This window comes from Cyprinus carpio, chromosome A2 (assembly GCF_018340385.1).
Source record: "Cyprinus carpio isolate SPL01 chromosome A2, ASM1834038v1, whole genome shotgun sequence".
Taxonomy (NCBI): domain Eukaryota; kingdom Metazoa; phylum Chordata; class Actinopteri; order Cypriniformes; family Cyprinidae; genus Cyprinus; species Cyprinus carpio.
In genome coordinates, this window is record NC_056573.1 from 4,236,336 (window position 1) to 4,248,694 (window position 12,359).

Consider the following 12,359-nt stretch of genomic DNA (forward strand, 5'->3'; position numbering starts at 1 on the left):
TTAATAAATTGATTATTGATTATTTATTTCAGAAATAACATTAAGACCTTTTTACATAGAAAATAGTATACATAGAATTAAAGATAATTTCCAATTTAATTATTATTGTTTTGTTTAACAAAAAACTAAAAATTGTTAAATATTTTGCTGCATTTATAAGCATAAAATAAAGTAAAATATTAAAGTTAATTTAATTTAAATACAAATACATTTGCAATTGTATTTTTAATAAATAAATTGATATAATTATTTGTATATAATTTCCAAATTTAATTATCATTGTTTTATTTAACTTTTTTTTTTTTTTGTATTTGCATTTTTATTCTATTTTTAAATTAATAAACTGATAATTAATGGTTTCTTCCATTAGTGTTAGAATAAATTAGTAACAAGGAATATAGTAGACCATGTAATACAATATGAATATAATTTCCTAATTTAATCATCAGTGTATTATTTAACAAAACTTTTTTGTTAATTATGTTGCTGTATTTCTAAACGTCAAATAAGGTAAACTATTAAAATTTAAATGTATTTTGCACTTGTATTCTATTTTTAAATTCACAAATTGATAATTGATGATTATTTCCATACAAACTATAGAAAAGAAGTACTGTTTAAATTGGGAAAATAGACCTGTAGCAATAAAAAAAATAAAAATAAAAAAAAAGAATGTCCCCGATATGTTGTGCATCCTTTCCATCCACATTTTATGCATAAAGTTGATACTGAATCTGTTTGATTTGAACAGATATTCACTTGATATTACCTGTGCGTTTATTTTTATTATTATTATTATTATTATTATTTTTTTTTTTTTTCAGATTGTAAGACAAGGCCATTATCGAGCAGTGCTTCTTCATCCAAACCTAGTTCCTCATCCTCACTAAGCAGCAAAGAAAATGGAGACACAAATGGCCACAGTCCATCTCCCTTCCCCCTCTCAGGTGAGTGTATGTGTGGACCATCAAATATCACATGCCTTATTTTACAAAATTCTCTGTTTTTACCACCCAGAGTTGTTTCTCATGTAAAAACATGCAATTTTAAGCCTCACAACTGAAGCTCTGGAGCACATAAGAGGAGCAGTGTGTGGAGGATGTCCATCTTCTGCTGGTTTCTGCATGCACAGAGGTCATGTTCTGTCCTGGGGGAGGGTACATAAGGGGGGGAAACCTGGGGTTAAAGAGGTGTGGGGGGCTACTCAGCATTTGGTGACATCTGGCTGGAGGCCACACCGTGTTTACTCAACAGTGTTTGGTGAAAGAAAGCAAGTCATTGTCTCATTCTTCCTCATTCAGCAGCTGGCAGCAGAGTGCATCCATTAGTGGCAATAACAGTCTTTTACAATGCACAAAACAGGTTTAGGAGAAGGACTCATTATTGTAAACCAAATGAAATGAATTTTGGATTTTCGACTAATTTAAATGCCATAACTTCTTCATTTTCCATGAAGAGTAGAAAAACAAAGCTGCAATCACAATAAGTCATTCTTTGATCCACAGACTCGCCTCCTGCCCGCGTGCAATCTGGCTCATCCTCAGGGATTTTCGGACCCCCGGAGCTGGGCTTCCACAAACCGCTGAACACACCGACCCACGGGACCAAGACTTTACCGATTGGTACCAGATATTTGTCTCGTTTTGAATTTCAAGTAGCATTGATTGCTCGTAATACCAAGCTAAAAAGCCCTAAATAATTTTGTATGGAAGTACAACTCGCTTTTGTATTGAAACGCTCAGTGCAAGCAGTTGTTAAAATGATTTTGATGGGATTTGAATTTAACAATTCAGTGTGCTTGTTAATAAGTGGTTTTTGCTAAAGAAAACATCACTATATTACTATTCCTCATGCTTTGGAGTAGAAATGTAAACAAAACATTAAGCCTTAAGAAAACACAATTTATTAGCACAGTTATTAGATTTGTGTTTTTAGTGACTCACCCTCATGTCGTTCCAAACCCGTAAGACCTCCGTTCATCTTCGGAACACAGTTTACACAACAAGATATTTTAGATTTAGTCCAAGAGCTTTCTGTCCCTCCATTGAGAATGTATGTACGGTATAATGTCCACGTCCAGAAAGGTAATAAAAACATCATCAAAGTAGTCCACATGACATCAGAGGGTCCGTTAGAATATATTGCTCGAAATAAGCATCGAAAATACATTTCGGTCCAAAAATAACAAAAATTATGACTTTATTCCGCTTTTTTTTCTTCTCTTCCTTCCGGGTCTGTTGTGAACGCGAACTGCTGTGACTGTTGACGTACGACGCTGCTGACGTGTTATCTTTGTTATTGGACGCACCAGAGAACACGTCAGCAGCGTCGTACGTCAACAGTCACAAGCAGTCGCGTTCACAACAGACCCGGAAGAGAAGAAAAAGCGAAATAAAGTCATAATTTTTGTTATTTTTGGAAAAATGTATTTTTCGATGCTTTCAATTCCAACGGACCCTCTGATGTCATGTGGACTACTTTGATGATGTTTGTTATTACCTTTTTGGACGTGGACAGTATACCGTACAAACATTTTCAATGGAGGGACAGAAAGCTCTAGGACTAAATCTAAAATATCTTAAACTGTGTTCTGAAGATGAACGGAGGTCTTACGGGTTTGGAACGACATAAGGGTGAGTCTTTAATGACATATTTTAATATTTGGGTGAACTAACCCATTAAGCAGCCGACTAATTATTATATTAAAGACCATTTCAGAATATAATTATCCTATAAAAATATGTTTTTGTTAAATATTTTAACATGAAATAGTTTCAAATATTAAAGTTAAAAGTTTATCAAATTGATTTAAATATCTATTTAATTGACAATTCAGATTTGCATATGTATTCTATTTTTAAATTAATAAATTGATAATGATTTCATCCATAAAATTAATAGATTGTTTAAATAGAATATAATATACATATAATTATTTGTATATAATAATTTTCAATTTTAATTATCATTGTTTATTTTTATTTTTATTTTTTACAAAAACACATTTTTATTAAATATTTTGCTACATTTCTAAACAATAAATAAGGTAAAATATTAAAATGAAAATGTATTTACATTTGCATTTTATTTTTACATTAATAAATTGATAATTAATGATTTCTTCTAGAAAAGTTAGATAAATAATTTATATATAGTATACATAGATTTCTTTGAATATAATTTACAAATTTAATTATAATTTTTTTATTATTATTATTAAAATGTATTTGCATTTGTATTCTATTTTTAAATTAATACATTGATAATTAATGACCGACCAATAATGATCAACTTTGTGGTTCACATGTTGTTAGCTGTTTCATTGGTTGTTTTTCTCCACACAAGGATAGAATGAATCAATTCTCTGAAGGTCATTTGTTTTGGCTGCTTATGTAACCCTTTTGCAAACACACACACACACACATACACACACACACACACACACACACACACACACACACACACACACACACACACGCACACACACACACACGCACACAAACACATTAACTCACTCCAAATCATCAATATAAGACCAGAAATTCTGTATTAAGGATTTTAATGTCAGCCCATGCTTCACTTTCCCTGCGATTGACATTTAACACATATGTGCTCTATTTACGTGTGTGTCAGGAGTATTAGACGTAAAAGTGGCCCAGCAGTTCATTATCAATACATCATCAGTTAAAGGAAATCAATAAACTGTGCCCCACAGGACTTATTGTCCTTCAGAAATGAGCGAGAATGCTTTCCTCCCTATTGAATTCATGTGCACTGGTGTGGTGTTTGTATAATTTCTCACCAGAAGAGTGGACATTAGCCATTAATGTGTCAAACATGACATATATCTATATATATATATATATATATATATATATATATTCACCAGAAGAGTGGACATTATATATATATATTTTTTTTTTTTTTTTTTTTAATATATATAAGCATAATAGAATGATTTCTGAAGGATCATGTGACACTGAAGACTGGAGTAATGATGCCAAAAATTCAGCTTTGCTTCACAGGAATAAATTACATTTTAAAATATATTCAAATAGAAAACAGTTGTCTTAAATTATAATAATATTTCACAATATTACTGTTTTTACTGTATCTTTGTGATTAAATAAATGCTCCCTTGATGAGCATAAGAGACCACTTGTGAACTTGTGAATATCTATTTGTCTACACTGTTTTATTTACTTCAAAACTTATATTTTTGTTGTTCAGTTCCAACTGCCCTGCGAGTAAATGGTCTAACTAATGGTCTAAGTATGGACGGACGGTCCAGTCTACTGAGCCCACCACATACAAACCCACTCGCCACACCTACTCATGGCTATAGGACCACAGAACCAGGAGACAGTCCAGGTAAGCATTAAACCAGCCAATCACAATGCTGTCTGATGCATATCATTAGTTGTCAAATCTGGCTGATGCAACAGTCTGTTTTTAGAAGGCATCATCAAATGCAACTGCAAACTATGCAATGATGCTTGACGCTAACAAACATTTTCCATCCGGTACTCTTTTTTGCAGCATCCTCTGCTATGTCATCAGGTCCACCTAAAAAGCGTCACCGCAGCTGGCACCCCACCGCTCTCATCCCCGTCCCGGCCACGGCTGTCCCTGTGCCAGCCATCCATCCGCTGACGTGCAGCTCTGGTGGGTCTCGACTGAATCATCCTCAGCCTGCTGTTTGTTAATGTGCTTTTATGTGCTGTTCATCCAGACTGTTTATGCATATCCCTGAGCAGAACACAGCCATGAATTTGATTACCTTCGCTTTTATTTTTAACATGTACCAAGGGACGTGACATTTTCCATCCACAAGGATGATTTATTCATTGTTTTCATAGAAATAGGGGTGAAAAGTCACTACTAAAGTAGGTCCTGAACTGTTTAGCAAGGTTTTGCATTACAACAGCTGAAAGAGTGGAGCTTGGAGATCCATCCTCTGTGATCCTGTAGCTTAGGTACCTTGTCCACAACATTGATTAGAGTGTCACGTTAACAAAGCGTGAGAGACTGAAGAGATCCATCCAAAGTATTATTAGGTTTCCACAGTGGCTTGACAGCACATGCTGTATGTTCCAGTATAAAAAGTACATACATGTAATGTTTTGCTCTTTCTTTCCAGGTTCTTTATTGTCCCTGTCCAATCAGCAGCCTCCATTAGTGTCAGGGGTCATACAACCCCAACCAATCACAGCGGGAGAAACGGTCATCATTCCTGACAACCTTCTGAACTCCTCTGGGGTCCGGCCTGTGCTTCTCATTGGTCAGTACTCTGTCTTCATAACAGGCTTATATATTAAAAGCTCATACATATACAACTGTGTGTGTATGTATGTGTATTTATATATAAATTTCTGAATATATATTTAGATATTTTTAGTGGGCTTAAAGTAAAAACTGTCAGAGTGATGAAATATAGATATAGATGTGTGTGAGTGTATGTGTGTGTTTGAATGTGTGTGTGGGGGTGGGGGTGTTTGAATGTGTGTGTGTGTGTGGGGGTGGGGGTGTTTGAATGTGTGTGTGTGTGGGGGGGGGGGGGTGTTGGATGTGTGTGTGTGTGTGTGTGTGTGTGTGTGTGTGTGTGTGTATGAACTTGTTTATTTGAATGTCTCTGTCCAGGTCAAGGCACTTTACCGTACTTCTTTGGCAATGTGGGTGATCTAGTGGTGAGCCCCCTGCTGGTGAGCTGCTATAAGGGCCGAGAGCTCAATGAGAAGACCCTAGCCAGTCTGGGCATGTCAGCAAACCAGTTACTCACCACAGAGACCATGATACTGCTCACACTGCAGTACCTCGCTCGGCTGGGTAAGTTTTAGTGCATCAATAACATGAATGTATCTGTACACTTATGACATATAGATAAGAGTGCACAGCTTGTTAAATGTCTTACTTCAAATGCATCTAGCTCAAGTATTATGCAAGAGCAGTGAGTATTTGTTCTATAGTGAGATGACCATTCCTTCTCCTGTCTTTAATGCAGGTATGGAGCAGATCCCGTTACGGGAAGAGTTCGAGCAGATTGTACTGAAGGCCATGCTGTGCGGTCCGAATGGCCCTCCCGTGTCCCCCGCCCAGCTTCCCTGGTTAGCTCGAATGGAGGCCAGTGTGTCAGGGGGCGGCGTTCAGGTGCTGGTCAGCCACGGCTCTCTGGGCGAGGGCATCTCTGAGTCACTGCGCTCGCTGAGTGAAACACCGCCGCAGCAGCAGCAGTGTCTGCCCAACTACGTGCTCATCATCTGCACCTCCAAAAGTGGAGCTAATGAGTTCTGCGTGCTAGTGTTGGGTACGTTCTGCTGCTCTCAAAGACTTCTTTCTTAGTTTAAAGTTTCATTTACGTCCATTTATGGCCTTTCGGTGATATAAGAATGCATTTAAGGAGTTTACACTTAACTCACTAAATTAAGTTGAAAGGTTTGTTTTTGTCACTGTCGTGTAAGTGAACCCGTGCTGTTGTTTTTCTCAGGTAAATATCAGTCTCGAGCCTTGGCAGAGAGCATGCTCACTACCAATGAGTTTCTGAAGGAGATCAGCTATGAGCTCATCACAGGGAAAGTCAGTGTGCTCGCCTCGCACTTCCAGAGCACCTCATTAGGTGAGTCTCAGTGCAACAATTTACTGGATCCATCAGTTTTCATCAACCTTAATCTAGAAATTAATTTAAGAACATAGATGAAAGCAGCAGTTTTGGGGCCAAGCACACGTTACAAGGTGGAGTAGATTAGTGTGGTTATTGCGCCCTCTTTGGTGATTTTAGGAAGTAGTTCAAAAGCTGAACATAACTTAGGATGAGATGGTAAATTATGTTTTTGACTATTTTATTTTTTATTTTTTATTGTGCAATGAAATGACTGTCTATAGTACTTTTTTTGTTTAAAAGTTTGTGGTCGATTAGTTTTTAATGCTTAACTAGGGTGCATTTATTTGATAAAAAATACAGTTATTATTACGATTGAAACTAATCTAAAATATTCCTGAGAGCACAAACCTAAGGTATCAAGGAAAAAAATAGCTTCTAGGCCACACCGTCTGAAATTTATAAGCCGAACGTTTTTTTTTTTTTTTTTTTTTTTTTTATATTATTGTTTTGAAAGACGTCTCTCATGCTCACTAAGCAAATATTTATCAAATATACAGTAATATTGTGTAATATATTGTGTAATAAACAGTAATATTGTGAAATATTATTACAATCTAAATTTTTCTGTGTTATTATGTTTTAAAATATATTTTATTCCTGTGATGGCAGAACTGAATTTTCAGCAGCTATTACTCTAAATATGCTGGTTTGGTGCTCAAGAAACATTATCATAAGTGTTGAAAACAGTTTAATATTTTGTGGAAACAGTAATATATTGTTTTTTCAGGATTCTTTGATGAATAGAAAGTTCAATAGAACACCGTTTATTTGAAACAGACATTTTTTAACAGTTATTACTGTTACTTTTGTAATGTACTGTGTCCTTGCTGAGTAAAAGTGTTACTTTATTTCCAAAAACTTTTCAGATTTTTGAACTGTAGCACATGCATGTGTCTCCTTTTCAATTTGATTGTGGCGCTATAGGTGACAACATGGATAAACAGCTGGTTCGGTACCAGCGCAAGCGCAAAGACCGTGTGGTTCAGCCCTTTCAGGGACATCTGACCGAGTACATCCACTCCCAAGAGGCCGCAGCCATGGTACCAGAATCAGGGCCAGGTGAGCCTTTCCTGTCTCTGTATGTCTCAAACCCTTCATTTGGCCGCCCTGATTCATGATAAAACTTTATATTTGGCACTTGGAAACACTAAGTGACTTTTGATGTGTTACAGATCTGCTGCGTGATGGCTTTCAGATACACCCTCCTCAGCTGAGTGTTGCACGCAGCCTTTTGTCGCAGGTGTGTGCTATCGCCGACTCAGGGAGCCAGAGCTTAGATCTGGGCCGCTTCTGTAAAGTGGACTTCCTGATTCTGGTGCCGCCGTCCCACGTTCTGGTTCACCAAACAGTCCAGCGAATACGCCAATCAGGTGCGTCACAGCAGAAGCGACAGTTTTGTCTATTTCAAAAAACATATTCAACTTGTTCTCAATATCAAGCCCACTGTTTTAAGAAACTGACATTTTCATAAAACATTTTCACAAAACATTTTCACAAAAACTTCTTGCCTGGACATTTAAAGTTGCACTAAGCGATGTTAATATTTGAAAGCACCAAAACAAACACGCCCAAACCCCAATAGGACCTCGCCCCTATTTTGCTAACTCCGCCCCATACATACGTTCACACCCCTGGCAGCGACTATGGCGGAATCTACTATGCCTGCCAGCCGCAGCATATTCAAGCAAAAGCCAACACAGATTAGTTATGTGAAAAAGCAAAATCAGCTTTGCTCACTTATCAAGAAGAAACAAAGCAACCCCTGCGTCCAAATCCAGGCCTTCCCTCTCCTTGAGTTCTCTCCACCGCGGGAAAGTTACTCCAAAATTAATTCGGGTCCTTTTAAATGTTTTGTTCCTCCTAAATTTTCCTCTTTTTTTTTTACCTGCCATCTCTCTATCTATAGTCTGTCAGCTAATATCCGTCCTGTGCGCTCACTGAGTGCTCTCTTCTCCCTATCATTACTAGACACGCCCCTTACTGCTGATTGACAGCAAGTGTGTTTTGGGACTCGGTCCGACACTGTGGTCAAAAGCGTTTTTCAAATACTGCTTAGTGTACTTTTAAATGGATGGTTCACCAATGGAAATTCTGTCAAATGATGTTTTGAAGAACGTGGGTAACCAAACAGTTTTTGGTCCCTATTGACTTCCACAGAATTTTTTTCCATACTGTGAAAGTCAGTGGGGACCTACAACAGGTTTGGAGTAAACGACTGGGTGGACTATACCTTTAAATTTGATGAAAGAGTCATTGCAACAATGTTTAGGGGCCAAGCACCGAAGGTGCAAAGGCACTTCTTGTATCCGTTAGTTATGAAATTTGTCACACAGGTAAAAAAAAAGAGTCTCAACATGAACCATAACAAGTTTGTTGTCTCTTAACTCAAACCCTCTAGCGCCACCAACAGCTCAAAGTTGCACTATGCTTATTGCATTATGTTTATGCTAATAACTTTTGAACTGTGAAGTGTAGAAGCAAAATAATTTTTTTACTCTGTTGAATACATAATGAAATTTAGATTTCTACAGGTCAAGATTTTTTGCAATTTTGAATTATTTGAAAACAGCAGCCCTTTCTGGTCAAAATGTATAATGAAATTTTTAAAAATGTTAATAGCTTTCAATTTATTTTGCCTATTTAATCATTCTGATCCTGATGCTGCAACACATTGTCAAATTGACACCAAACTTTTAATGTGTCATTGTCACCTCACACTGACCACACCATAATTTGATAAAAGCACCTCCTATTGTTCAAAAAGTGATAAGCATTTAAATCAAATTATAAGTGACTGTATTTGTGATTTTTCAGCAATTTCGACTAAATTAATCTAAAAATGTCTTTAACCCCTCTTTGTTGCAGTTGGTCTGATGCTCCCAGCAATGCTTAGCTCCTCATTTTGCCTCTGTTGTGCTTGACCCTGTAATTGCTGCTTGCAGCTATATTTTACATTGTTGTTGTCCTAATGTCTTTGCTAGGCATACTGATTGATCTAGGTATAGAGGACGCCTCGTTAGCCCTGCAGAAGTCTGAGAAGTATGTGGTGCGTCTGGACGCGGAGGTCCACACAAAAATGGAGGCCTTCATGAGGAAGGTCAAGCAGAACCCTTATACACTCTTCGTCCTCATTCACGACAACTCGCACGTCGACCTGACCAGGTAAGAAAAACAATGACGAGTGGTTTGTAAAAGGGACTGTCAGGAATGTCAGTGTTAAGACGTCTTGTCTTTATTCTCTCTCCATCAGTGCTCTGTCAGGGTCGGTTTGTCACGGGGAGTTGCAGGGATTGGCCGACCGCGTGGTGAACTGTCCGGAGGTTCTGGAAGCAATAAACCTGCTGGTTCTGCAGGTCAGCTGCTTCCCGTTCACCTTGCAGAGCCGTCAGTCACGCATCAGTACCCAGAATGAAGTGCACTGGCCCAACACTGACGACCTGGTGAGTTTCACTGACCCCGAGAAGAACTGTAAATGAATTTATGGAGGACAGATAAGACTTCAGCTAAATGAGATCATTGACAAGTATTTTAACACTTGTGTACACTACTTTTTTTCTTTTTTTTTTAAGAAAAACATACTTTTATTCAACAGGGATGCATTAAATTGATCAAAAGTGACAGTAGTAGACATTTTTAAGTTAACAATATTTAAAAGAAATTCCAACATTTAAAAATATATTCAAATAGAAACCAGTTATTTTAAATTGTAATACTATTTCACAATATATTACTATTTTACTGTATTTTTTTTAACAAATCAATGCATCCTTGGTGAGAAGAAGAGATTTTCAAAAACATTTTTAAATTTTAACGACCCCAAACTTTTAAATGGTAGTGTACATAAACACAGTTTCATGCACAAATTTAGAGGCACATTAAATAATGCAAAATTTAATTGAAGATGATCCATTTACTTTGAGTTTTTCCTCATGTTCCTTTTATTTTTTTATTTTATTATTATTATTTGTTTTTTTATGTTTTTTTATGTTTTTTTATTTATAGATATATATATATATATATATATATATATATATATATATATATATATATATATATGGTTTTGATGTTGGATTGTTCAAGTTTTTTGGTTTGTCATTTTGGGTGTTTTCACAAAGGTTAGTAGCCATTAATATTTTCTTTTCTTCTCTGTCAGTAAAGTCTTACCAGCACACTCTGTGCTTTGTGGTTCAGCTTGGATCCCAGGAAGTTTGTCACTTTTAAAAAAATCTTTACTACAGCAGTTTCAATCTAAATTCACACAATCACAAGCAATCCCATTTTTAACACATTGTGATATGATATTAATGTCAGAGATTCCTATTCATCAGACACATTAAAATGAATCTGGATTCTTGTTATTTTATAATGACCTAGACATGTTCATAGAGTAAAAATAGAACAACACTGTGTTATGCTCAGTAAAGTAAAATGAGCAGATTACTGTTTGCATGTAACAGCAGGCTGAGGCTTCTCCCAAGGACCTGGTCTACTTTGGGCTGAAGGACTACAGCAGGTCTCTGCAGTGGGGAGTGGCGAGTCCGATCCTTCGCTGTGACGACGCGTTTGAGCGGATGGTCAAAACCCTGCTGGAGAGGTCAGCCCCATTTTCATATTCACTTCTTCTAAAATAACATTACGAGTACAAAATGAGGATTTAAAGCAAGTTACATTCCTTTTTAACTGCTTTTTACACTGTAAATGCATAATTAAATATTTAAGTTCATCCCAGACCACTGTTATTAGAGTATTAATGAAATCGGTTTTTAGTGTTTATCAGTATTTTTATTTATTATTTTTATATTTTTTGTTTTTATTTTAATTTTTGTTTTTTCGGTTTTTAGTGTTTATCAGTGTTTTCTTTAGTTATTTTTTTTTGTCAGTTTTTTCATTGTTAGTTGTGAGAAACATTTTCTTTAGTTTAACAATATGATGCTTATTGTTAGTTAGTTTAATTGAGTTTTTTGAGGTAGGGTTAAGGGTTCAGAATATTTAGTTATTTTAGTAGTACTAAGGTAAACAGCTAATACGCTAGTAAAATGCTAATAAACAACTATTAATAGTGAGTAGTGTTCCCTAATGTAAACTTTAGTATTTCCATGGAAACTAGCTGTAAATAAATGTTTTTTTTATTTTTTTATTTTAAGTTAAATTTCAAGTAACAAAAAAGAATTTTATTGTTTTAGTTTAACATATTTTTCCATAAATATGTCTCAGACTTAGATCCATGTCTAAATTGGCAGTTTTTGTGCATTTCAAACCATATGCATATGCTGTATCTTTCCATTTATATCCCTGATTGTGTCTCCCTCATTAATTTCAGGCACCCACATTTGCACAGCATGGTGATCCGCAGCTATCTGTTGATACAGCAGTACACAGAGGCCCTGATGGCCCTCACAGCGGCCCCCTCTCTGCGGGATCACGTGACCCCTCAGACCCTCGCCATGGTGGAGGATCTGCTGAGCATCCCGGGCCGCAGCAGGCATGGGTGTGGGCACATGCTGCTGGTGCGCGTGCCCTCGCTGCAGCTGGCACGGCTGGCACAGGAGCGGCTGGAGGAGGCCCGGGATAAGCTGGGTCTACAGTACCGCTTTGCTGTTCTGCTGGGAAGCCCTGCTGCCGAGATCAGCCTTCCGGTCCACTTCTGTGCCCGTCTGCGGGTAAGAACCATATCCTCTCATGAATATGGGCTCCTTAAACT

General features: G+C 36.8%; 1 protein-coding gene across 2 annotated transcripts in view; it reads left to right on the forward strand.

Annotated features, from left to right (window-relative positions):
• LOC109056787 (GREB1-like protein) overlaps positions 1-12,359 on the forward strand; it is a 42,335-nt gene that overhangs the window by 18,298 nt on the left and 11,678 nt on the right. For both annotated transcript variants that reach the window (XM_042769736.1, XM_042769730.1), the window contains exons 7-20: positions 825-947; positions 1,506-1,622; positions 4,231-4,371; positions 4,540-4,665; positions 5,141-5,281; positions 5,641-5,826; positions 6,002-6,304; positions 6,485-6,613; positions 7,583-7,717; positions 7,831-8,028; positions 9,640-9,820; positions 9,909-10,098; positions 11,116-11,252; positions 11,979-12,318. In XM_042769736.1, coding sequence (XP_042625670.1) covers positions 825-947; positions 1,506-1,622; positions 4,231-4,371; positions 4,540-4,665; positions 5,141-5,281; positions 5,641-5,826; positions 6,002-6,304; positions 6,485-6,613; positions 7,583-7,717; positions 7,831-8,028; positions 9,640-9,820; positions 9,909-10,098; positions 11,116-11,252; positions 11,979-12,318 — 2,447 coding nt within the window. The remainder of the gene's footprint in view (positions 1-824; positions 948-1,505; positions 1,623-4,230; positions 4,372-4,539; positions 4,666-5,140; positions 5,282-5,640; positions 5,827-6,001; positions 6,305-6,484; positions 6,614-7,582; positions 7,718-7,830; positions 8,029-9,639; positions 9,821-9,908; positions 10,099-11,115; positions 11,253-11,978; positions 12,319-12,359) is intronic.